Source organism: Coregonus lavaretus, assembly GCF_964263955.1.
Source record: "Coregonus lavaretus genome assembly, chromosome: 12".
Taxonomy (NCBI): domain Eukaryota; kingdom Metazoa; phylum Chordata; class Actinopteri; order Salmoniformes; family Salmonidae; genus Coregonus; species Coregonus lavaretus.
In genome coordinates, this window is record NC_139999.1 from 12,060,257 (window position 1) to 12,083,823 (window position 23,567).

Below are 23,567 nucleotides of genomic sequence, written 5' to 3' on the forward strand. Positions count from 1 at the left end.
AGCAGAGTCCCTGACAGTCTTCCAAAAACATCTGAAACCCTACCATCATCAAAGAGTACCTTAAATAATCCCACAGCACCCCACCCCCCCAAAAACAACGTGCCTTCTGTGATCGAACACTTGCACTTGACTCTTTCCCCCCTACTAGCACTACTAACTTTGAGGAAAAATGTACTTACTATGACTGAGATAGCCAGGTGGGACAACCACGTATCTTTAGATGAACGCGCTAACTGTAAATCGCTCTGGATAAGAGCGTCTGATGAATGACAAACGTTTATGTAAAATATATATGCCTCATCACAAAGAGTCTTTACGCGCACATTAATTTAATGATAATCTCTTCAACAGTGGAACTGTGTGTAGCATGTGTACCTAATGCAAACAATCAGGCGTGGATCGCTGACTCCACTTATGTCTGATCTATAACATGGAGTTCAAAGTTCTGTGCTTAGTATTCCAAGATAACTGACTGTGTTGTCGGTCACCCCTTGTCCTGTTAATTGTGTTATCATTTAGTTGTGTTAATTCTCCAAAATATCTACATTTTTACAATTTAAATGGGCCGTAAATGTTTTCACTAAAGCAGCACAACAGCATGTGAAGATAAGATTTATCATGCCAGTATAATGAAGGTAAGGTCATATATCGAAGCGTTCAGAGACAAAGGGACTGAAAGCAGAGGACAATGGGAGACTAATTGTATTGTCCATCAACACGGTTTTACACATTGGACACAAATGTGCACAGACAATGCAGATGAGGAGTGCTCAATTAAAGTGATATACAATAATCTTTGTTTCTTTATTCAAATGATGTCCCTTTCACCTTTTGCAGTGCTAGCCAGCATTTACACACATACACATTTGGCACCAATTCAGATTATTTCCCAATCATCATATTTCTACATACTGGTATGTGAAACGCTATTTATGGTTAATGATCACAATAGTTACTGCATAGCATTTGGTGCAACTTCTTTATTCCTTTGAATTATACATGTTTGTTCTTACATTTTGTATAAAAAAATATAGCAAAAAGCTAAAGGAAGGCATGTGGGAGGTAAGGAAGAAGATCAGTATATTATATATTAAGTTGGCCTAATCACTGATAGAGGACACTGAGGGTACTCTGCTTGTTTAGGCCTGATTAAACCATTGTACATGTACATCTCTTTCCAACGGGAAAGCTTGCAGGGGACAGAGCTGTTACTTGGGATTTTCTTTGGAGGTGCGCTATATTTAGTCATTAAGGAGTATACCCCTCACTTGGAGGAGACCTTGGGTTACAGATAGATTGGCCAAGACCTATATAAAATATAGGTCATGATTCAATCCAATTACCTGCGCACAGCGATAGGCTTTTAAAGGCAATTTCCCAGACATTCACAGAGATCACGCAGCGGATGCAGCTCAGTCAGAAATCGCCTTTAAAGATTAACCACAATGCACTGGTCGTTTATCTGCATTTGTTTGAATCCCGGCCATAGTGGGTTACGAAATGGGCTTAAACTGATTACTACCTGTGGCCCCCAGACACAAAGTCAACCAAATGTGGGGTATGAGGATATGACTATGATTTTTGAAGCATCGGACAATGAGTGAGTGTGGGAGAGCGAGGTTGACCCAATTACCCAAACTTTCACAGTGTCACTAAAGGCATTTTGTAGAAATTAAAAATTTGCAAATAAGCCAGAGCTAAACAACCCAAAATGTCCTCTTAATATGAAGCCATCGCCTCCTAACGCGCCGAAGATAGCATACCAACTCCACACACCAAATCAAACCGTGGCATTCTTTAACAAAGACGAAATAGACCAAATTTTTACGACACCACCCCCCTTTGTGACGCCTCCTTTTCTGATTTCCCCTATTCTCTCTGTCTTTGCAGTAACACAGTAACACTGACCGACACACTGTCCTCTAAGCATTCTGCATCTCCTTGCCAATCTTGTAGCTGAGGATCTTGTTCCAGTCAATCTTGGTGCGGGTGACAGGAAGCTGCCGGCGTAAGGCTTTGAACGTGGTGTCAGACATGGTCTGGTAGTTCTCACTGATGGCCGTCTGGAAATTAGGAAAACAAATGTTTAGACTCTTGCTCCCCACATTGAGGGGGAAAAAATACATTAAACTGTGATTTATTCCAATATTCCAATTCCGCCAATATTATTGTGAGGAAACATGTTGCATACCTGGTATTCATTTTCTGTATCCTCAATGATTTTCACAAACTCCTTTGCAGTCTGAGTCTCACTCTGCCAAAACAACAGAATACAACCGAGTGTCACACCTCTGAGGAAGAGTTGTCATACCAAAGAAAGGACTAATAAAGCAAATATCAGAATTAATGCCTTTGACAATTGAATTGCCTGTAAACTTGACAGAGATTGAAGACCATCTCTCTCTTTATCATAAAAGGACATTTCACTTATTATTTTATTTTACGTCATCCTACTTCTCATGCACCAATGAACCTGGACTAGGGTTGCAAAATTCCTGGAACTTTCAATAAATTCCCTGGTTTTCTGGGAATCCCGGTTGGAGGATTCCCGGAATCAGGAGGGGATAAGCAGGAAATCCATAATTCTACAACCAGGATTTCTGGAAAACCAGGAAAAGGTTTTACACCCTTCTTCTTTTGAACGCTTATGTTCAGGTCTAAAATATCCTACTGAAAGGGGAACTCACATTTACGGTGAGGGATTCCTGTACTTCCTTGTGGCTGACCAGCTGCACATTTCCATCCTCATAGTAATGCACCTGCAACCACAAGATGGCGGGTGAGGGAGACTATATACACAATATGACAAAACAATATCCATTTTCAGTTTATCAAATTTGACTTGCAGGGGCCTGTGCCCTAGCCTCGTATGGACCATCCTGATCTTGCGAGCTCACATTCTGCATGTGAGCTTGTGAGTTCAGGGTGGTTCATACGAGGCTACCTGTGCCCAACCAGTTGTCTTTGAACAGGCTTTTAGACAGCCGGACAAAATGGTGGACAACACTTGGCGATGGACACTACCAGCCTACCTGTATTTTGAGGACTCCAACGACTTGAGCTGTAGATTGGGAGATGCTGAACTTCCATTCAGACCTACAACGACCATTCCTGAGAACAGAAATCAAATATCAGTCCTTTCCCAAATTCATAGTTGATTTGCATTAGGTCTAAGGCACTATTATAGACAGAATTACATTTTTCATACAAAACACAACAGTTCAAAATGCAAATGTTTGTATACTCATTCCCTAAATGACTCCCCGATAAAATAAAGGTTAAATAAATAAATAAATGATTGGTAACTTTATGAAGAGACATTGGTTTTAAAGTGAGACTACACTTACCAGAAGTTCTTTGGTTGAAATTGATGACCTTCAATGCAAGCAATTATGGTTTGCTGGCCGTCAATAGTTTTCCCATAAACCTGTGATATAATAAAACAAGGTCCTGTCATTGTTTACCACGCACATCTTAAAGATAATGTTATTATATCTTGCAGGTGAAAGATGGGACGTACAGTGCAGACGCCGCTGGGGTAGTGCTCCTTGACATAGGCCCTCAGGGCGCTGTCACACGCGTCTCTCCAGGGTCTGAGAGCTGCCTCTCCCTCGTGGGGCTGGGGGTCGCTGGCCTCCTTCCTCAGGTGGTCGAACTTGAATGACCGCTTGTTGCGGGGGTCAAAGAAACGGCCATTGCCCAGGTCCCCATGCTCGGTGATCAGCACCTGGAGGGGAGATGGATCACAGGGACACAGATAGAGGTCCTCAGTTGCTGCATTGATCATACAGGGATTTTTCTGCCATACTCCAAACTGTAAAAAAGTGTTTTTATATACACTACCAGTCAAAAGTTTGGACACACCAACTCATTAAAGGGTTTCTTAATTTTTACTATTTTCTACATTGTAGAATTATAGTGAAGACATCAAAACTATGAAATAACACATATGGAATCATGTAGTAACCAAAAAAGTGTTAAACAAATCAAAATATATTTTATATTTGAGATTCTTCAAAGTAGCCACCCTTTGCCTTGATGACAGCTTTGCACACTCTTGGCATTTTCTCAACCAGCTTCATGAGGTAGTCACCTGGAATGCATTTCAATTAACAGGTGTGCCTTCTTAAAAGTTAATTTGTGGAATTTCTTTCCTTCTTAATGCATTTGAGCCAATCAGTTGTGTTGTGACAAGGTAAGGGGGGTATACAGAAGATAGCCCTATTTGGTAAAAGACCAAGTCCATATTATGGCAATAACAGCTAAAATAAGCAAAGAGAAACGACAGTCCATCATTACTTTAAGACATTAAGGTCAGTCAATCCGGAAAATGTCAAGAACTTTTAAAGTTTCTTCAAGTGCAGTCGCAAAAACCATCACGCGCTATGATGAAACTGGCTCTCACGAGGACCGCCACAGGAAAGGAAGACCCAGAGTACCTCTGCTGCAGAGGATAAGTTCATTAGAGTTACCAGCCTCAGAAATTGCAGCCCAAATAAATGCTTCACAGAGTTCAAGTAACAGACACATCTCAACATCAACTGTTTTTTTTTCCAGAGGAGACCGCGTGAATCAGGCCTTCATGGTCGAATTGCTGCAAAGAAATCACTACTAAAGGACACCAATAAGAAGAAGAGACTTGCTTGGGCCAAGAAACACAAGCAATGGATATTAGACTGGTGGAAATGTCTCCTTTGGTCTGATGAGTCCAAATTTGAGATTTTTGGTTCCAACCGCCATGTCTTTGTGAGACGCAGAGTAGGTGAACGGATGATCTCCGCATGTGTGGTTCCCACCGTGAAGCATGGAGGAGGTGTGATGGTGCTTTGCTGGTGAAACGGTCAGTGATTTATTTAGAATTCAAGGAACACTTAACCAGCATGGCTCCCACAGCATTCTGCAGCGAAACGCCATCCCATCTGGTTTGCGCTTAGTGGGACTATCATTTATTTTTCAACAGGACAATGACCCAACACACCTCCAGGCTGTGTAAGGGCTATTTTACCAAGAAGGAGAGTGATGGAATGCTGCATCAGATGACCTGGCCTCCACAATCCCCCAACCTCAACCAAATTAAGATGTTTGGTTTTTTTTCACCTTTATTTAACCAGGTAAGCCAGTTGAGAACAAGTTCTCATTTACAACTGCGACCTGGCCAAGATAAAGCAAAGCAGTGCAATAAAAACAACAACAACACAGAGTTACATATGGAATAAACAAAACGTACAGTCAATAACACAATAGAAAATCTATATACAGTGTGTGCAAATGTAGTAAATTATGGAGGTAAGGTAATAAATAGGCCATAGTGCAAAATAATTACAATTACAATTTAGTATTAACACTGGAGTGATAGATGTGCAGAAGATGATGTGCAAATATAGATACTGGGGTGCAAATGAGCAAAATAAATAATGTAAATAACAATATGGGGATGACGTAGTTGGGTGGGATAATTACAGATGGGCTGTGTACAGGTGCAGTGATCGGTAAGCTGCTCTGACAACTGTAGCTCAATTGGTAGAGCATGGCGCTTGTAACGCCAGGGTAGTGGGTTCGATCCCCGGGACCACCCATACGTAAACATTTATGCACACATGACTGTAAGTCGCTTTGGATAAAAGCGTCTGCTAAATGGCATATTATATTATTATTATTAGATACGTGTCTCCAGCTTCAGAGATTTTTGCAGTTCGTTCCAGTGATTTGCAGCAGAGAACTGGAAGGAATGGCGGCCAAAGGAGGTGTTGGCTTTGGGGATGACCAGTGAGATATACCTGCTGGAGCGCATACTACGGGTGGGTGTTGCTATGGTGACCAATGAGCTAAGATAAGGCGGGGATTTGCCTAGAAGGGATTTATAGATGACCTGGAGCCAGTGGGTTTGGCGACGAATATGTAGTGAGGGCCAGCCAACGAGAGCGTACAGGTCACAATGGTGGGTAGTATATGGGGCTTTGGTGACAAAACGGATGGCACTGTGATAGACTACATCCAATTTTCTGAGTAGAGTGTTGGAGGCTATTTTGTAAATTACATCGCCGAAGTCAAGGATCGGTAGGATAGTCAGTTTTACGAGGGCATGTTTAGCAGCATGAGTGAAGGAGGCCTTGTTGCAAAATTGGAAGCTGATTCTAGATTTAACTTTGGATTGGAGATGCTTAATGTGAGTCTGGAAGGAGAGTTTACGGTCAAACCAGACACCTAGGTATTTGTAGTTGTCCACATATTCTAAGTCAGAGCCGCCGAGAGCAGTGATTCTAGTCGGGCAGGCGGGTGCAAGCAGCGTTCGATTGAAGAGCATGCAATTAGTTTTACTAGCGTTTAAAAGCAGTTGGAGGCCACGGAAGGAGTGTTGTATGGCATTGAAGCTCGTTTGGAGGTTTGTTAACACAGTGTCCAATGAAGGGCCAGATGTATACAAAATGGTGTCGTCTGCGTAGAGGTGGATCTGAGAGTCACCAGCAGCAAGAGCGACATCATTGATATACACAGAGAATAGAGTCGGCCCGAGATTTGAACCCTGTGGCACCCCCATAGAGACTGCCAGAGGTCCAGACAACAGGCCCTCCAATTTGAAACATTGAACTCTATCTGAGAAGTAGTTGGTGAACCAGGCGAGGCAGTCATTTGAGAAACCAAGGCTATTTAGTCTGCCAATAAGAATGCGGTGATTGACAGAGTCAAAAGCCTTGGCCAGGTCAATGAAGACGGCTGCACAGTACTGTCTTTTATCGATTGCAGTTATTATATCGTTTAGGACCTTGAGCGTGGCTGAGGTACACCCATGACCAGCTCGGAAACCAGATTGCATAGCGGATTTGAAATGGTCGGTGATCTGTTTGTTAACTTGGCTTTCAAATACTTTTGAAAGGCAGGGCAGGATGGATATAGGTCTGTAACTGTTTGGATCTAGAGTGTCACCCCCTTTGAAGAGGGGGATGACCGCGGCAGCTTTCCAATCTCTGGGGATCTCAGACGATACGAAAGAGAGGTTGAACAGGCTGGTGATAGGGGTTGCGACAATTTCGGCGGCTAATTTTAGAAAGAAAGGGTCCAGATTGTCTAGCCCAGCTGATTTGTAGGGGTCCAGACTTTGCAGCTCTTTCAGAACATTAGCTATCTGAATTTGGGTGAAGGAGAAGCAGGGGAGGCATGGGCAAGTTGCAGCGAAGGGTGCAGAGCTGGTGGCCGGGGTAGGGGTAGCCAGGTGGAAAGAATGGCCAGTCGTAGCAAAATGCTTGTTGACATTTTCGATTATCGTAGATTTAATCGGTGGTGACAGTGTTTCCTAGCCTCAGTGCAGTGGGCAGTTGGGAGGAGGTGCTCTTATTCTCCATGGACTTTACAGTGTCCCAAAACTTTTTGGAGTTAGTGCTACAGGATGCACATTTCTGTTTGAAAAAGTTAGCCTTTGCTTTCCTAACTGATTGTGTATATTGGTTCCTGACTTCCCTGAAAAGTTGCATATCGCGGGGGCTGTTCGATGCTAATGCCGTACGCCACAGGATGTTTTTGTGCTGGTCAAGGGCAGTCAAGTCTGGGGTGAACCAGGGGCTATATCTGTTCTTAGTTCTGAATTTTTTGAATGGGGCATGCTTATTTAAGATGGAGAGGAAAGCACTTTTAAAGAACAACCAGGCATCCTCTACTGACGGAATGAGGTCAATATCCATCCAGGACACCCGGGCCAGGTCAATTAGAAAGGCCTGCTCGCTGAAGTGTTTTAGGGAGCGTTTGACCACGGACCCATTACAGACGCAGGCAATGAGGCACAACTTTGTCCCTGACCTGTTTGGAGAGCTCCTTGGTCTTCATGGTGCCGCCCCTTGCTTAGTGGTGTTGCAGACTCTGGGGCCTTTCAGAACAGGTGTATGTATACTGAGATCATGTGACACTTAGATTGCACACAGGTGGACTTTAACTAATTATGTGAATTCTGAAGGTAATTGGTTGCACCAGATCTTATTTAGGGCTTCATAGCAAAGGGGGTGAATACATATGCACGCACCACTTTTCCGTTATTTATTTTTTCGAATTTTTTGAAACAAGTAATTTTTCTCTTTTCACTTCACCAATTTGGACTATTTTGAATATGTCCATTACATGAAATCCAAATAAAAATCAATTTAAATTACAGGTTGTAATGCAACAAAATAGGAAAAACGCCAAGGGGGCTGAATACTTTTGCAAGGCACTGTATATCACAGTATGAGACCAACAAGACTCAAAACAGCTGGGTAGGAGTCACAGCTCAAGTGACTGAGCATCTTACCTGATCATCATACCCTTCAAGTTTGGCAAGGGTGAACTGATCCATGTTGTACTGGGCAAAGGCACTGTTTTCCAATGGAGAAAAAAACAAAATACAGCAAGTTAACACAAATGTACACAACAATACATGGACAGAATACAGTAAATAAATCAATAAAATACTACTCACTGTGCTGCACCCTCCCTGAGAAGATTGTCATTGTTGAGCAGTAGCCGCACATCTGAAACCAAGAGATAGCATTATCACGAGATTGCCAACGCCTTAACAGACTGTATAACAAACCAAGTGTATTGGTAAATAAACAAACAGTACAAAGAATGCACGATTTCTAAGCACACTCACCGTTGAAGACTTCATTGAATTCTCCAGGTGGAGCATGGACGACAAAATTAGCCGCAATGCGGACCTGAGGGAAAGGAAATACAATGAGGTAAATAGGCTACTATCCACTTTTTTGCCATACAGCTTTTACAGCTGAGTGCCAATGGAACATTTTGGTACTATATGATAAAATGTTTATTCCATTCTACTGAACCATTTGCTTTATGTTCTTATCTTTTATCTCTTATTGTTGTTGCATTGTCCAGAAGGAACCTGCAAGGAAGCATTTCGTTGGATGGTGTATACCATGTGTATCCTGTACATACGACTAATAAAACTTGAAAAAGATATTTCATACATATTAATATTTCTACCACTGATATGACACCCAGGGACAGTGTAATGATGCAGCCAAGTCATTATTAAACTGGCCACTAGGGTGAAGCAGAGAGCGGTGACTGACTTGGCTTCCTGACTAGCCTACCTCTGCGCTGTCCTAACCACTCCTTAGATGGCTCGAGCTTTTCTTAGCAGCGTGTGGTGTCAGAGCAGAACCAAGAACAGTGAAAGTGGGGGGTGGAAGGGACTAGGCAATCTTCATTAGGGCTTCCCTGAAAGTCTAGAGTGCACTGAAATCAGTAGCAGAACTGCAGTATTGTAGGCCCTAATGCATGTCTTCATGTCCAGACTCAGACCCAAAGGTTGTGTGGGTTACACAGCTTTAATTCAAGTATTTTTGCAACACTTCACCAGTACATTGTAAACAATACCAACAGGTTCTGGAACGTCTGGTGTGTGTATGCTGTTGCCATACAGTTAGATGCTCCCAAACACTGTTAGGTGCCTTCCCATGCTAAGTAATGTATTTACAAAATACCTATGCTCATTCTACTGGTCTGTACATGTATCTGACCGCATCTCTGCCTGCCACTGAAGCGGTAGGAATGCTAGACACCAGTAGGCAGCCTCAAACATGTATCTATCTGCAAGCTGTTGACAGCAAGAATGGTCAAACCCAAGCTCTCATATTAAGGTTGTTTCGTTTTTGGTGATTCAATCTCAATTGGTTGAAAGTGGCCACAATCACTTTCATCGTGTATGACCGTCAGAAGAAGTGTTGTGAATAGGGTTTTATGTTTTTGTGGACTTTTTCATGACTTCAATGATTGTTATACCAAATAATTGGTCAATCAAAAGTTAATTGTGTTGTAATGCGTTATAGTCAATAGGCCAGGTGCCATCCCAAGACAGAACATGGGATTATAAATTATGCCTATTATCTTCAGAGTTGTGTCTAGCAGGGTGTGGAGGGTGTTGCAGTCAATACAGGAAGTAGTGGCTTTTTCTAGCTAACTAACGTTAGTTAATCAAATGTTTTTTTTAGACTAAAACCATTTACAAATAATCCATGAACAATTGTATGATCATTTACTGCTAGATAGTAACTACAAGACTCGGTGGGACAATTGCCATTGTAAAGTTAGCTGGCCACCGTGCAAAAGCCCAATGGCAAAGCCCAGCTAAAGTGTCAGACTTGAGGCACATACTAGCTAATTTGCTCATCTTTGGCTAAGGAACGTGGCTAACATTCACAAACATTTTAGCTAGCTAGTTAAGCAGTAAGCAAAGTGCTTCTTGGGTCTGGTATGTTTTATCATGGTGTATGGAGCTGTAGCTATCTAACTAGGTGATACAATTAACTCCCCCTGATAGTTTGTTCGCTAACAGTAGCTAGCTTCAGATAGGATAGCTAGCTAGAGTGTAATGTTAGCCAGTCAGCTAATGTTAGCTTAGCAAACACTTTTTGCGGCCAAAATAATTGAGTAAGGACACAAACAACCTAATTTACTAAACGTCGTAAAACAATGAGCAAAGCTTCTCAAAATACTGTACCTTCTCTTCCTCAGTGAGTTGTTCTTCGAAATCGGCCATCTTGGCTCATGAGACAAACCTCTACTGATCGGCGACTGACTGCAGCGGACAGTGAGGAAGCGGATCTTGACAGTGCCACTGGCACATGATTCCTCTGTTTACAGCACAGCCATCCGTTAAAAACATGGAGGACGCGACCAGCATTAATCCTCAATCTCTTGGATTTACAGATAAATTAAAATCATGGTTGTCCTGGTCATGGACATACATATGTGTCGTTTGGTTTGCCATGGTTTTAACTATGATCTATGTTCTGCGAAGCCCCTTGAAACTGCAGGACACTCTTACCTCAGGTGAGTTAGCTAGCTTTCTAAGAATGGGCTAGCTAGCGAATGTAGTGTAGCTAGCTAGCCAGCCTTCTGACGTTAGCGAGCTAGCAAATAGAAATCGAGAGACAGTGGAGGAACTGAACGTTTGACAGCAAGCTAGCTAACTGTATGACAACACATTGCACGAAAAATATATCTCAGGTTGGTTTATTTATTGAATGGTAACTAGAAATATTAGCTAGCTAATGTGGCTACTAGCTATCTACGTTAGCTAACTTAGCTAGCTGTTAATGTTATGCTTATGCATAACAACTAGCCAGCTAGCTAGCTAACATCATTCAAACAATGCATAATGATTGCTAGCTAAAATTGCATGAGTGTCAGTTACTCAATGTTGTAAGTTAGCTAGCTACCTAGCGCCTATATCTTCATCTAGCTATATGGTCATGGTACTTCAACATCGCTACTGTAGCTAGCTACACACTGACTCAGTCAGCATCTGTCTGTGTGGTGGGCTCTGCATGATCAGCAAGCAACTAGCTACCTTCAGTGTTCAGTCTGAATCCCATTTTAGGCAAGTGTAGTGTCATTCATTTGTGTGGGATGCGTTTGATCTAACATAGCGTTCCTTGTTGTTTCAGCATCTGTGTTCTTGAATACACTGACCCCTAAATTCTATGTGGCACTCACTGGAACATCCTCTCTAATCTCTGGTCTAATCTTGGTGAGTTGTGATGATCACAGGGTTACTCACTGCATGGGGTTGGTGATGTGAATATTGTTTTGCCCAGATTGTAGTTTGGACACTACATTTGGAAATGTGGATTTCAAATACCAACACCAAAGGTAGCTTAGATTCATTGTACAGTTGGTGCACTAATAATGATATGATAATCTAATAAATTGTCTAGAAGGTTTGTGTACCGGTACATTGCTCTCTGTATGACTGTCCCAATCCCCTGCCCCCAGATATTTGAGTGGTGGTACTTCCGTAAGTATGGGACCTCGTTCATCGAGCAGGTGTCTGTTAGCCATCTGCGACCCCTCCTAGGTGGGGTGGAGAGCAGCTCAACCACTGGCCTGTTCTCCTCAGTCAACGGAGAGGCTGAGCCCAGACCCAGTGTCTCAGGTAAACGTTTCTCCAATATAATGTTTCCACATTTTGCAACAGAAAACAAAAATGACCCTGGGTTGAATACGTGACTCAGGTTGGCAAGGCCATCAATGTTACAAAGTAATGATACAATGACACTGTCTTTTGCAGAGTGTAAAGTTTGGAGGAATCCTTTAAATCTATTCAGAGGAGCAGAATACAGCAGGTATGATGAGCCCCCACAGAATGTCACTGTGTTCATGTTGTACTTCAGCCTAACACTGTGTTCATGTTGTACTTCAGCCTAACACTGTGTTCATGTTGTACTTCAGCCTAACACTGTGTTCATGTTGTACTGTACCCATCTAAAGGTACACCTGGGTGACTGGAAAGGAGCCTTTGACGTACTACGATATGAACCTGTCTGCTCAAGACCACCAGACTTTTTTCACTGGTGACACTCAGCAAATCAAGGCTGAAGATACTGGTTAGAATCCTAACTTTTTAATCGGAATATCATGAAAAAGTGTTAGCCAAAGTGTAAATGTCTGGGGAGGAATATAATCCTTTAATTCCTTTTGAAAGACTGCTTTGGTTCTCATCGGCCTCACTCCTACTCCTGCATTCAGTACAGTATTTGTTGTCTGCTTCCGGCCTGTTACAGTGATGCAGAAGGCCTGGAGGGAGAGGAATCCCCAAGCCCGGATCAGAGCAGCTTACCAGGCCATAGAGATGAACCACGAGTGAGTTCCACCACCACCATAACAGTTTCAGTTGCGCTTAAAAAGACATTGCATGCTCATTTAGGAAAATCCCAAATTAATTTTCTTATTCGGAAAATATTCAGACCCCTTGACTTTTTCCACGTTTTGTTACGTTACAGCCTTATTCTAAAATTGATTAAATTGTTTTTTTCCCCCTCATCAATCTACACACAATACCCCATAATGACAGCAAAAACAGGTTTTTAGAAATTGTAGCTAATTTATATATTTTTTAAAAATATTACATTAACATAAGTATTCAGACTTTGTTGAAGCACCTTTGGCAGCGATTACAGCATCGATTTTTCTTGGGTATTTTTTTGGTACCCTTCCCCAGATCTGTGCCTCGACACAATACTGTCTCGGAGCTCTACGGACAATTCCTTCGACCTCATGGCTTGGTTTTTGCTCTGACATGGCTGTCAACTGTGGGACCTTATATAGACAGGTGTGTGCCTTTCCAAATCATGTCCAATCAATTGAATTTACCACAGGTCAAATCAAATCCAATTGTATTTGCCAGATGCGCCGAATACAACAGGTGTAGACCTTACAGTGAAATGCTTACTTACAAGCCCTTAACCAACAATGCAGTTTTTTAAAGAAAAAAAAGTGCAAATAGTCCGGGTAGCCATGATTAGCTGTTCAAGAGTCTTATGGCTTGGGGGTAGAACTCTAATCAAGTTGTAGAAACATCTCAAGGATGATCAATGGAAACAGGATGCGCCTGAGCTCAATTTCGAATCTCATAGCATAGGGTCTGAATACTTTCGTACATAAGGTATTTTATTTTTTATTTTTTTATACATTTGCAAAATAATCTGAAAACCTGTTTTAGTTTTTTTGTCATTATGGGGTTTTGTGTGTAGATTGCTGAGGCTTTGTATTTATTTAATCAATTTTAGAATAAGGCTGTAACGTAACAAAATGTGGACAAAGTCAAGGGGTCTGAATACTTTCCGAAAGCACTGTATATTCTGTGAAGTAGATTTCGTAGCAAGTGTCTTCCCTGTGGTTTCTAGGTGTGCTGCTGCCTATGTGCTTCTGGCAGAGGAGGAAGCCACCACCATCACAGAGGCTGAGAGGCTGTTTAAACAAGCCCTGCGGAGTGGTAAGGGAGAACAGAGAGTACAGGACCCCATCACAAGCCTCAGGCCTCTGACCCTTCGTTTAAAAGCATTAGTCAGGGATGGGATTGTGTTAATTAAATGCATTAAGTTTCCTCTCTTCCATAGCTGGCAAAGACATCAACTTGCTGGTGTACATCAAACGCAGACTGGCCATGTGTGCACGAAAGCTGGGACGCATCAAGGAGGCAGTGAAAATGATGAGAGATGTGAGTGTTGCCATTTCCTTAATCAGGGGTGTTCAAATCAGGGCCTTGAATTCTGCATTATGGCTGGTTTTCTTTTCTCCCTAGTAGCGGATGTCATTGATTGGCTAGAGGGAGTGTTCACACACATGGTGTCCCAGGTCTGAACCAGTCGCTGTTTAGAGGCTAGAAGAACAACCAGAAGTATTGTGGACCTGGAGGCCCTGGGGCGGCGCGCTCAGCAGGACGCAACGTTTTGGAACCTTCGGATATAATTATTCTATGTAGAACAAACATGCCTCTCTGACATGTAGAACAAACATGCCTCTCTGACATGTAGAATGACAAGGAATCACGTCGGCTCTATTCGTAGCATTTCTATCTGCAACGTTCATGAAAGTTTGACTACTGAACGTAGCCCTGATTTGTATAGTCCTGTCTTCAGTCCTCTTCTATGCTCCTTTAATACTGGTTAGTCCTGCCATTTTATGATTCCTTCTCTCACTCACTGTTCCTCACTTCTCCCAGTTAATGAAAGAATTCCCACTGTTGGGAATGTTGAATATACATGAAAACCTCCTGGAGGCGTTACTGGAGCAACAGGCCTACGCTGATGTACAAGCAGTCCTCGCCAAATACGACGGTAAGATATGTGCCATGTAGCAGATGCTTTTATCCAAGCCGACAGTAGTGAGTGCATACATTTTCATATCTGTGGCCAGCGGTGAGAATCAAACCCATGATCCTGGCGTTGAAAGCATCATGCTACCAACTGAGCCACGCAGGACCACATAAGAAAAACATGATTCAAGCCGACTAACTACAATAACTTTGAACCAGTCCTCTGTTTTATTTTATTTATTTATTTAACCTTTATTTAACTAAGTTAAGTCAGTTAAGAACAAATTCTTATTTACAATGACGGCCTACATCGGCCAAACCCGGACGACGCTGGTGCCAATTGTGCGCCACCCTAAGGGACTCCCAATCACGGCCGGTTGTGATACAGCCTGGAATCAAACCAGGGGGTCTGTAGTGACGCCTCAAGCACTGAGATGCAGTGCCTTAGACCGCTGAGATGCAGTGCCTTAGACCGCTGAGATGCAGTGCCTTAGACTGCTGAGATGCAGTGCCTTAGACCGCTGAGATGCAGAGCCTTAGACCGCTGAGATGCAGTGCCTTAGACCGCTGAGATGCAGTGCCTTAGACCGCTGAGATGCAGTGCCTTAGACCGCTGAGATGCAGTGCCTTAGACCGCTGAGATGCAGTGCCTTAGACTGCTGAGATGCAGTGCCTTAGACCGCTGAGATGCAGAGCCTTAGACCGCTGAGATGCAGTGCCTTAGACCGCTGAGATGCAGTGCCTTAGACCGCTGAGATGCAGTGCCTTAGACCGCTGAGATGCAGTGCCTTAGACCGCTGAGATGCAGTGCCTTAGACCGCTGAGATGCAGTGCCTTAGACCGCTGAGATGCAGTGCCTTAGACCGCTGAGATGCAGTGCCTTAGACCGCTGAGATGCAGTGCCTTAGACCGCTGAGATGCAGTGCCTTAGACCGCTGCTCCACTCTGTCACTTTACCCCTACCTACATGTACTAATTACATCGACTAACCTGTACCCCCGCACATTGACTCGGTTCTGGTACCTCCTGTATATAGCCTCATTATTGTTATTTTGTAGTGTTATCTTTTTATTTTTTTTTATTTTTTAACTTTAGTTTATTTAGTAAATATTTTCTTAACTCTATTTTCTTAAAACTGCATTGTTGGTTAAGGGCTTGTAAGTAAGCATTTCACGGTAAGGTCTACACCTGTTGTATTTGGCGCATGTGACAAATAAAATTTGATTTGATTTGATACTCATGATTTACAGACTCATAGTTTGAGCTTAAAGTGAAATGTGTTCTCGTTGTAGATATCAGCTTGCCAAAATCAGCTACAATATGCTACACATCTGCACTGCTGAAAGCACGGGCTGTATCAGATAAGTATGTGGAAAGACTCATTTGCGTTCTGACAGAAATATTTGTTGTAGGAGGACATAGTTGTAACCATTAATGTACCATTATAAGACATAAACAAACAATATGATCTATACTTGACGGATGCATCTGTCTTTATAGGTCAGACTAATCTTCAAGACTTGTTTGTGGGACATCAAACCCCCTATTTGTGGCTGAAGTGCATGATATCTCTTAAAGCTGTCCTGACTCCTGTGTCTTACCATGGGCGTCTTCTCTCTCTCTCTCTCCGTCTCTCTCTCTCTCTGTCTCTCTCCGTCTCTCTGTCTCTCTCTCTCTCTCCGTCTCACTCTCTCTCTCTCCGTCACTCTCTCCATCACTCTCCGTCTCTCTCTCTCTCTCTCTCTCTCTCTCTGTCCCGCTCACTCTTTCTCTGTCCCTCTCTCTCTTTCTCTGTCCCTCTCTCTCTTTCTCTGTCCCTCTCTCTCTTTCTCTGTCCCTCTCTCTGTCCCGCTCTTTCTCTTCCAGGTTTTCTCCTGAGGCAGCATCCCGGCGGGGCCTGAGCACTGCAGAGATGAACGCTGTGGAGGCTATACACAGAGCCGTGGAGTTTAACCCACATGTGCCAAAGGTCAGTCCAGACCCTCAGTCACAGATCTAGGATCAGTTTACCCTATCCAAATCCTAACCTTAACCATTAGTGGGGAGAAATGTACAGATCTAGGATCATCTTAGCGTACCCTATCTTAAGTTCTGACCTGAACCATTAGTGGGGTTAACACGACTGATATACGACATTGTCTGTATATGCAGTTAGCTTTATTTGAGCAAATTCTGTCAAATTTTACACACACAGGTGATGGCCATTTAGTTGTGTCTCTGTACGCCATACTCCTCTTGGGTGATGGCTGCAGAGAGGGCATCATCAACTTCTCAACCTGAAGTTATCTGTTCACCAACCGCCATCATTTTCAGATGTGCAAAATTCCAAGTTCTGTGGTTGATAGAGTCCCCTGTAGCTCAGTTGGTAGAGCATGGCGCTTGCAACGCCAGGGTTGTGGGTTCGTTTCCCACGGGGGGCCAGTATGAAAAAATGTATGCACTCACTAACTGTAAGTTGCTCTGGATAAGAGCGTCTGCTAAATGACTAAAATGTAATGTAAATGTAAAATGTAAGTGAGCTGACTGTGCTCCACTGTATTACCTGTAATGACCTATGTTAGCCAGCAGGAGTCAGTATTGCACTGGATAGTAAACGTAGCTGCTGTTGTCAGGACTGGACCTGTGAGCCACTTCTACTCTCTCTCTCTCTGCAGCACAGAAGAACATGGTACCATGCACTTAGTGGATTTTCCTAAAGGAGACACTATTAGTCTAATTATTACTAGGTTGTCATGGCCATCTATCAGTGGACTATAAAGAGTTCATAGTGAGATCTGGGTTGTGTAACCTCCCGAGTGGCGCAGTGGTCTAAGGCTGTGCCACTAGAGATCCTGGTTTGAATCCAGGCTCTGCTGTAGCTGGCCGCAACCGGGAGACCAATGGGGCGGCACACAATTGGCCCAGCATCGTCCAGGGTAGGGGAGGGAATGGCCGACAGGGAGGTAGCTCAGTTGGTAGAGCATGGCGTTTGCAACGCCAGGATTGTGGGTTCGATTCCCACAGGGGGCCAGTATGAAAATAAAAAAGAATAATGTATGCACTAACTGTAAGTCGCTCTGGATAAGAGCGTCTGCTAAATGACGTAAATGTAAAAATGTAAATGTAAATGTTCAGTACGGCACATTGTAGCAAAATCTTTTGCAATGGAAAATACAACTCTGTGTTATTATTGCACAAGGTCAGGTAGTACATCCCCAGTTTCAAAAGTTTTCTACCTACTGAACAGGAAGTGCACCCTCCCTGATCATGCATCTGTCTGGGCTCTGGTCTAGGCTATGGTCTGTGCTCTGGGCGACAACAAGGGGCCCCTGGCTCTCTGATGTATCTCCCTGCAGTAGATGAACAGAAACAATTCCTGCACATCTCTTCCCACAGGGATTAGGCTTGGATGTCCCATACTAAAACACACACACAGACCACATTACACACACACTCTCTCACACTCACTGATATACACACACACACACACACACAGGTCGCAGTACCCCACCCAGCAAAATGTAGTCTGCGTGTGTGTGTGTTGCATCCTGTGCGCTCCTCGTGTGTGTGTGTGAGCGTGTGTGAACTATTTTGTGATAGTCACAGGCAGCGAGGGGGAAACTCAGCTCTTTGATCCAGGCTTTGATGACAGGGCCCTCATCCTGAGTGTCTCCCTGTCACCCACCCCGCCCCAGGGGCATTGCTGCCCCCCTCTGCTACCCTCTGTCCCCCCCCCGCCACGGCGTTGACATACACACAGGGCGGGTCAGACTATAAAGTAGTGATCCCAGAGATAGTTCACAACTACAGTACCTCTGCTTTCAACTGGTGATACCCTAGACCGTTGAGCTAGGAGAGACTAATCTCTTATATCTGTCTGTCAATCTCTGTCCCATTGAAGAAGAGCTTCTCCCTCAGTCTTTCACATGGGGTTCATAATAGACAGACAGATAGACCGGCTGAACTATGAGTCTGAGACACCCCGAGGAGGAGGAACACAGCTGTGCTGTCAAAATGGCCGCTGACATGCAGCGCTGTTGATGTGACGACTTGTAAAGAGTTGTGTCGGTCGGAGTGTTCTCAGGAGCTCGGGAGTGAAGCACATTCTGTGGCCTCACAGTGTCAAATCAACTCACCTCATTGACTCCACTAGTGTTCTTTATAGTGAAAGCTTTTGGCTGTTGTTGACTGAAATGTTGCAGTTAGTGGGATTATTTCCGTTTATTTGTATCAGACTTGTCTTTCTTTATTTATCAAGGTGAGTCCCGTTGAGATCTTATGCGTCTCTTTCACAAGGGAGCCCTGTCTATGTCTGTCTAAATGGTCATTGAGTGCACCTGTAGCCGTAGAGGCTAAGGCCTGGTGTGGGCTGTTTTTTGCCCAGCAGCCAGTGTTCACACATAGATACCAGTGGTTCACTGGACTGGAGCGAGCTGCTCTGAGCTGCTATGGCTCTGTTGTGGGTGGGCTTCCATTTCCAGCAGGTTCCCCACATTCTCCGCTTCAATTCCTTCCCTGGCCTCGGCAACGTGACCCCTCAGCAGCCAGCCCCCCAGCTAGCCATCCAGCCCCTCCGCCAGCCAGCCCCCCAGCAAGCCAGCCAGCCAGCTCCCAGCTCCCAGCCAGCCCCCCAGCTAGCAGCCAGCCCCCCAGCCAGCTAGCCCTCGCCAGCCCCCCAGCTAGCCAGCCAGCCCCCCAGCCAGCCATTCACCAGCCAGCCTGGGAAGGGCAGTGTAATGAAGGCACGATTTATGGGCATTCTGGGAGGTCAGGCGTGGGGAGTGTTAGGGCCAGCATTGCAGCAGACCTGAGGGGATTATATATGGACATCACGCTACATCACGCTGAACCAGGTTGCAGGCACTGGTTACAGTTTGAAGCTTTTTCTTGAGTGGGCAGCTTGAGAAAAGCCAGTCAATATTGATATCACATACATTATCGAGCATTTCACACATACAGGGCATTTGGAAAGTATTCAGACCCCTGCACTTTTTCCACATTTTGTTACGTTACAGCCTTATTCTAAAATGGATTGAAAAAAGAAAAAAAACATCAATCTACACACAATACCCCATAATGACAAAGCAAAAACAGGTTTTTAGAAACGTTTGCAAATTTATTAAAAATAAAAACAGAAATACCTTATTTACATAAGTATTCAGACCCTTTGCTATGAGACTTGAAATTGAGCTCCGGTGCATCCTGTTTCCATTGATCATCCTTAAGATGTTTCTACAACTTGATTGGAGTCCACCTGTGGTAAATTCAATTGATTGGACATGATTTGGAAAGGCACACACCTGTCTATATAAGGTCCCACAGTTGACAGTGCATGTCAGAGCAAAAACCAAGCCATGAGGTCGAAGGAATTGTCCGTAGAGATTTGAGACAGGATTGTGTCGATTCACAGATCTAGGGAAGTGTACCAAAAAATGTCTGCAGCATTGAAGGTCCCCAAGAACACAGTGGCCTCCATCATTCTTAAATGGAAGAAGTTTGGAACCACCAAGAGTCTTCCAAGAGCTGGCCGCCCGACCAAACTGAGCAATCGGGGGAGAAGGGCCTTGTTCAGGGAGTTAACCAAGAACCCGATGGTCACTCTGACAGAGCTCCAGAGTTCCTCTGTGGAGATGGGAGAACCTTCCAGAAGGACAACCATCTCTGCAGAACTCCACCAATCAGGCCTTTATGGTAGAGTGGCCATACGGAAGCCACTCCTTAGTAAAAGGCACATGACCGCCCTCTTGGAGTTTGCAAAAGGCACCTAAAGGACTCTCAGACCATGAGAAACAAGATTCTCTGGTCTGATGAAACCAAGATTGAACTCTTTGGCCTGAATACCAAGCGGCATGTCTGGAGGAAACCTGGTACCATCCCTACTGTGAAGCATGGTGGTGGCAGCAGCATCATGCTGTGGGGATGTTTTTCAGCTGCTTGGACTGGGGGACTAGTCAGGATCGAGGGAAAGATGAACGGAGAAAATTACAGAGAGATCCTTGATGAAAACCTGCTCCAGAGCGCTCAGGACCACAGACTGGGGCAAAGGTTTACCTTCCAACAGGAAAACGACCCTAAGCACACAGCCAAGACAACGCAGGAGTGGCTTCGGGACAAGTCTCTGAATGTTCTTGAGTGGCCCAGCCAGAGGCCGGACTTGAACCCAATCAAACATCTCTGGAGAGACCTGAAAATAGCTGTGCATTGACGCTCCCCATCCAACCTGACAGAGCTTGAGAAGATCTCCAGAGAAGAATGGGAGAAACCCCAAATACAGGTGTGCCAAGCTTGTAGCGTCATACCCAAGAAGACTCGAGGCTGTAATCGCTGGCAAAGGTGCTTCGACAAAGTACTGAGTAAAGGGTCTGAATACTTATGTAAATGTCATATTTCAGTTTTAAATTTTTTATACATTTGCAAAAATGTCTAAAAACCAGTTTTTGCTTTGTCATTATGCCATATTGTGTGTAGATTCATGATATATACAGCTGCGGAAAAAATTAAGAGACCACTGTAAAATGATCAGTTTTTCTTGTTTTACTATTTATAGGTATGTGTTTGGTTAAAAATAACATTTTTCTTTTATTCTATAATCTACTGACAACATTTCTCCCAAATTCCAAATAAAAATATTTTCATTTAGAGCATTTATTTGCAGACAATGACAACTGGTCAAAATAACAAAAAAGATGCAGTGTTGTCAGACCTTGAAAAATGCAAAGAAAATAAGTTCATGTTCATTTTTAAACAACACAATAGTAATGTTTTAACTTAGGAAGAGTTCAGAAATCAATATTTGGTGGAATAACCCTGATTTTCAATCACAGCTTTCATGCGTCTTGGCATGCTCTCCATCAGTCTTTCACATTGATGTTGGGTGACTTTATGCCACTCCTGGCGCAAAAATTCAAGCAGCTCGGCTTTGTTTGATGGCTTGTGACCATCCATCTTCCTCTTGATCACATTCCAGAAGTTTTCAATGGGGTTCAAGTCTGGAGATTGGGCTGGACATGACAGGGTCTTGATCTGGTGGTCCTCCATCCACACCTTGATTGACCTGGCTGTGTGGCATGACGCATTGTCCTGCTGGAAAAACCAATCCTCAGAGTTGGGGAACAATGTCAGAGCAAAAGGAAGCAAGTTTTCTTCCAGGACAACCTTGTACGTGGCTTGATTCATGCGTCCTTCACAAAGACAAATCTGCCCGATTCCAGCCTTGCTGAAGCACCCCAAGATCATTACGTTTTACATTTTAGTCATTTAGCAGACGCTCTTATCCAGAGCGACTTACAGTTAGTGAGTGCATACATTTTTCATACTGCCCCCCCGTGGGAATCGAACCCACAACCCTGACATTGCAAGCGCCATGCTCTACCAACTGAGCTACAGGAGGCCTCCACCAAATTTCACAGTGGGTGCGAGACACTGTGGCTTGTAGGCCTCTCCAGGTCTCCGTCTAACCATTAGACGACCAGGTGTTGGGCAAAGCTGAAAATTGGACTCATCGGAGAAGATGACCTTACTCCAGTCCTCTACGGTCCAATCTTTATGGTCTTTTGCAAACCTCAGCCTGGTTTTCTTTGCTTCTCATTGATGAAGGGCTTTTTTCTAGCTTTGCACGACTTCAGCCCTGCCCCTTGGAGCCTGTTTCGAACCGTCCTCGCCATGCACTTCACTCCAGCTGCCGTTTGCCATTATTTTTGTAGGTCACTTGATGTCATCCTACGGACATTCGAATGAGTTGGCGGTCATCCCGGTCAGTAGAGAGTCGTTTTCGCCCTCTGCTGGTCTGTAGCTTTGTTGTCCCCAATTTCTGCTGCTTGACCTTGTTCTTATGAACCACCGTCTTTGACATTTTGAGGATGGAAGCAACCTGACGCTCACTGTATCCCTCTGCCAGTAAAGCCAGAATTGACCCCTTCTTTTCCTCACTGAAAACTTTCCTTTTCAACTCTTTTGGCATGGTCAATAGTTATTTTTTGATTCATATTACTTTTGAGGTATTATTAGCACTGTTTTTGCCATCCAGCTGGTCCTATTGCAAGAGGATAGTGATGACCACAGCAGTGGTTTTTATACTTTTCCTCGTTAAATAAGATCACCTAATCAGTACCTAATTCAGTAGAATGAGGTGTGCCTGAGTTGGAATTCAACAGACACTGGAATGGAATGGCTGTCATACATGTAGAGATGCTGATTTAAGAAACATTTGCAGTGGTCTCTTAATTTTTTCCACAGCTGTGTATATATATATACACACATACATACATACAGTTGATGTTGGAAGTTTACATACACTTAGGATGGAGTCATTAAAACTCATTTTTCAACCACTCCACACATTTCTTGTTAACAAACTATAGTTTTGGCAAGTCGGTTAGGACATCTACTTTGTGCATGACACAAGTAATTTTTCCAATAATTGTTTACAGACAGATTATTTCACTTAGAATTCACTGTATCACAATTCCAGTGGATCAGAAGTTTACATACACTAAGTTGACTGTGCCTGTAAACAGCTTGGAAAATTCCAGAAAATGATGTCATGGCTTTAGAAGCTTCTGATAGGCTAATTTACATAATTTGAGTCATTTGGAGGTGTACCTGTGGATGTATTTCAAGGCCTACCTTCAAACGCATTGCCTCTTTGCTTGACATCATGGGAACATCAAAAGAAATCAGCCAAGACCTCAGAAAAAAAATTGTAGACCTCCACAAGTCTGGTTCATCCTTGGGAGCAATTTCCAAATGCCTGAAGGTACCTCGTTCATCTGTACAGACAATAGTACGCAAGTATAAACACCATGGGACCACGCAGCTGTCATACCGCTCAGGAAGGAGACGCGTTCTGTCTCCTAGAGATGAATGTACTTTGGTGCGAAAAGTGCAAATCAATCCCAGAACAACAGCAAAGGACCTTGTGAAGATGCTGGAGGAAACAGGTACAAAAGTATCTATATCCACTGTAAAACGAGTCCTATATCGACATAACCTGAAAGGCCGC

At 43.7% G+C, this 23,567-nt stretch overlaps 2 protein-coding genes across 3 annotated transcripts in view; one reads left to right on the plus strand and one right to left on the minus strand.

Moving 5' to 3' along the window:
* Nucleotides 1-684: 684 nt before the first annotated feature.
* On the minus strand, nt 685-10,633 carry LOC311139052 (F-actin-capping protein subunit alpha-1). 2 transcript variants are annotated; one of them, XR_014614076.1, is made up of 11 exons: nt 10,490-10,578; nt 8,618-8,681; nt 8,444-8,495; nt 8,276-8,339; nt 3,521-3,727; nt 3,348-3,427; nt 3,033-3,111; nt 2,688-2,759; nt 2,192-2,254; nt 1,428-2,063; nt 685-1,360 (listed from the first exon to the last, which is right to left on the minus strand). XR_014614076.1 is itself a non-coding variant. In XM_084173901.1 (10 exons), exons 1-10 carry the CDS (start codon nt 10,526-10,528, stop codon nt 1,923-1,925), a joined length of 861 nt encoding a protein of 286 aa, XP_084030027.1. In that variant the 5' UTR covers nt 10,529-10,633; the 3' UTR covers nt 685-1,922. The 2 variants fall into 2 exon arrangements, 1 of the variants encoding a protein (XP_084030027.1); XM_084173901.1 differs by having other exon boundaries at nt 685-2,063; nt 10,490-10,633.
* Nucleotides 10,583-23,567, plus strand: part of LOC311139051 (suppressor of tumorigenicity 7 protein-like) — a 36,442-nt gene continuing 23,457 nt past the window's right edge. The window contains exons 1-11 of the mRNA XM_084173900.1: nt 10,583-10,821; nt 11,439-11,521; nt 11,767-11,926; nt 12,062-12,116; nt 12,262-12,377; nt 12,555-12,633; nt 13,677-13,765; nt 13,890-13,990; nt 14,495-14,609; nt 15,880-15,952; nt 16,454-16,556. Coding sequence (XP_084030026.1) covers nt 10,614-10,821; nt 11,439-11,521; nt 11,767-11,926; nt 12,062-12,116; nt 12,262-12,377; nt 12,555-12,633; nt 13,677-13,765; nt 13,890-13,990; nt 14,495-14,609; nt 15,880-15,952; nt 16,454-16,556 — 1,182 coding nt within the window. The 5' untranslated portion in view covers nt 10,583-10,613. The remainder of the gene's footprint in view (nt 10,822-11,438; nt 11,522-11,766; nt 11,927-12,061; nt 12,117-12,261; nt 12,378-12,554; nt 12,634-13,676; nt 13,766-13,889; nt 13,991-14,494; nt 14,610-15,879; nt 15,953-16,453; nt 16,557-23,567) is intronic.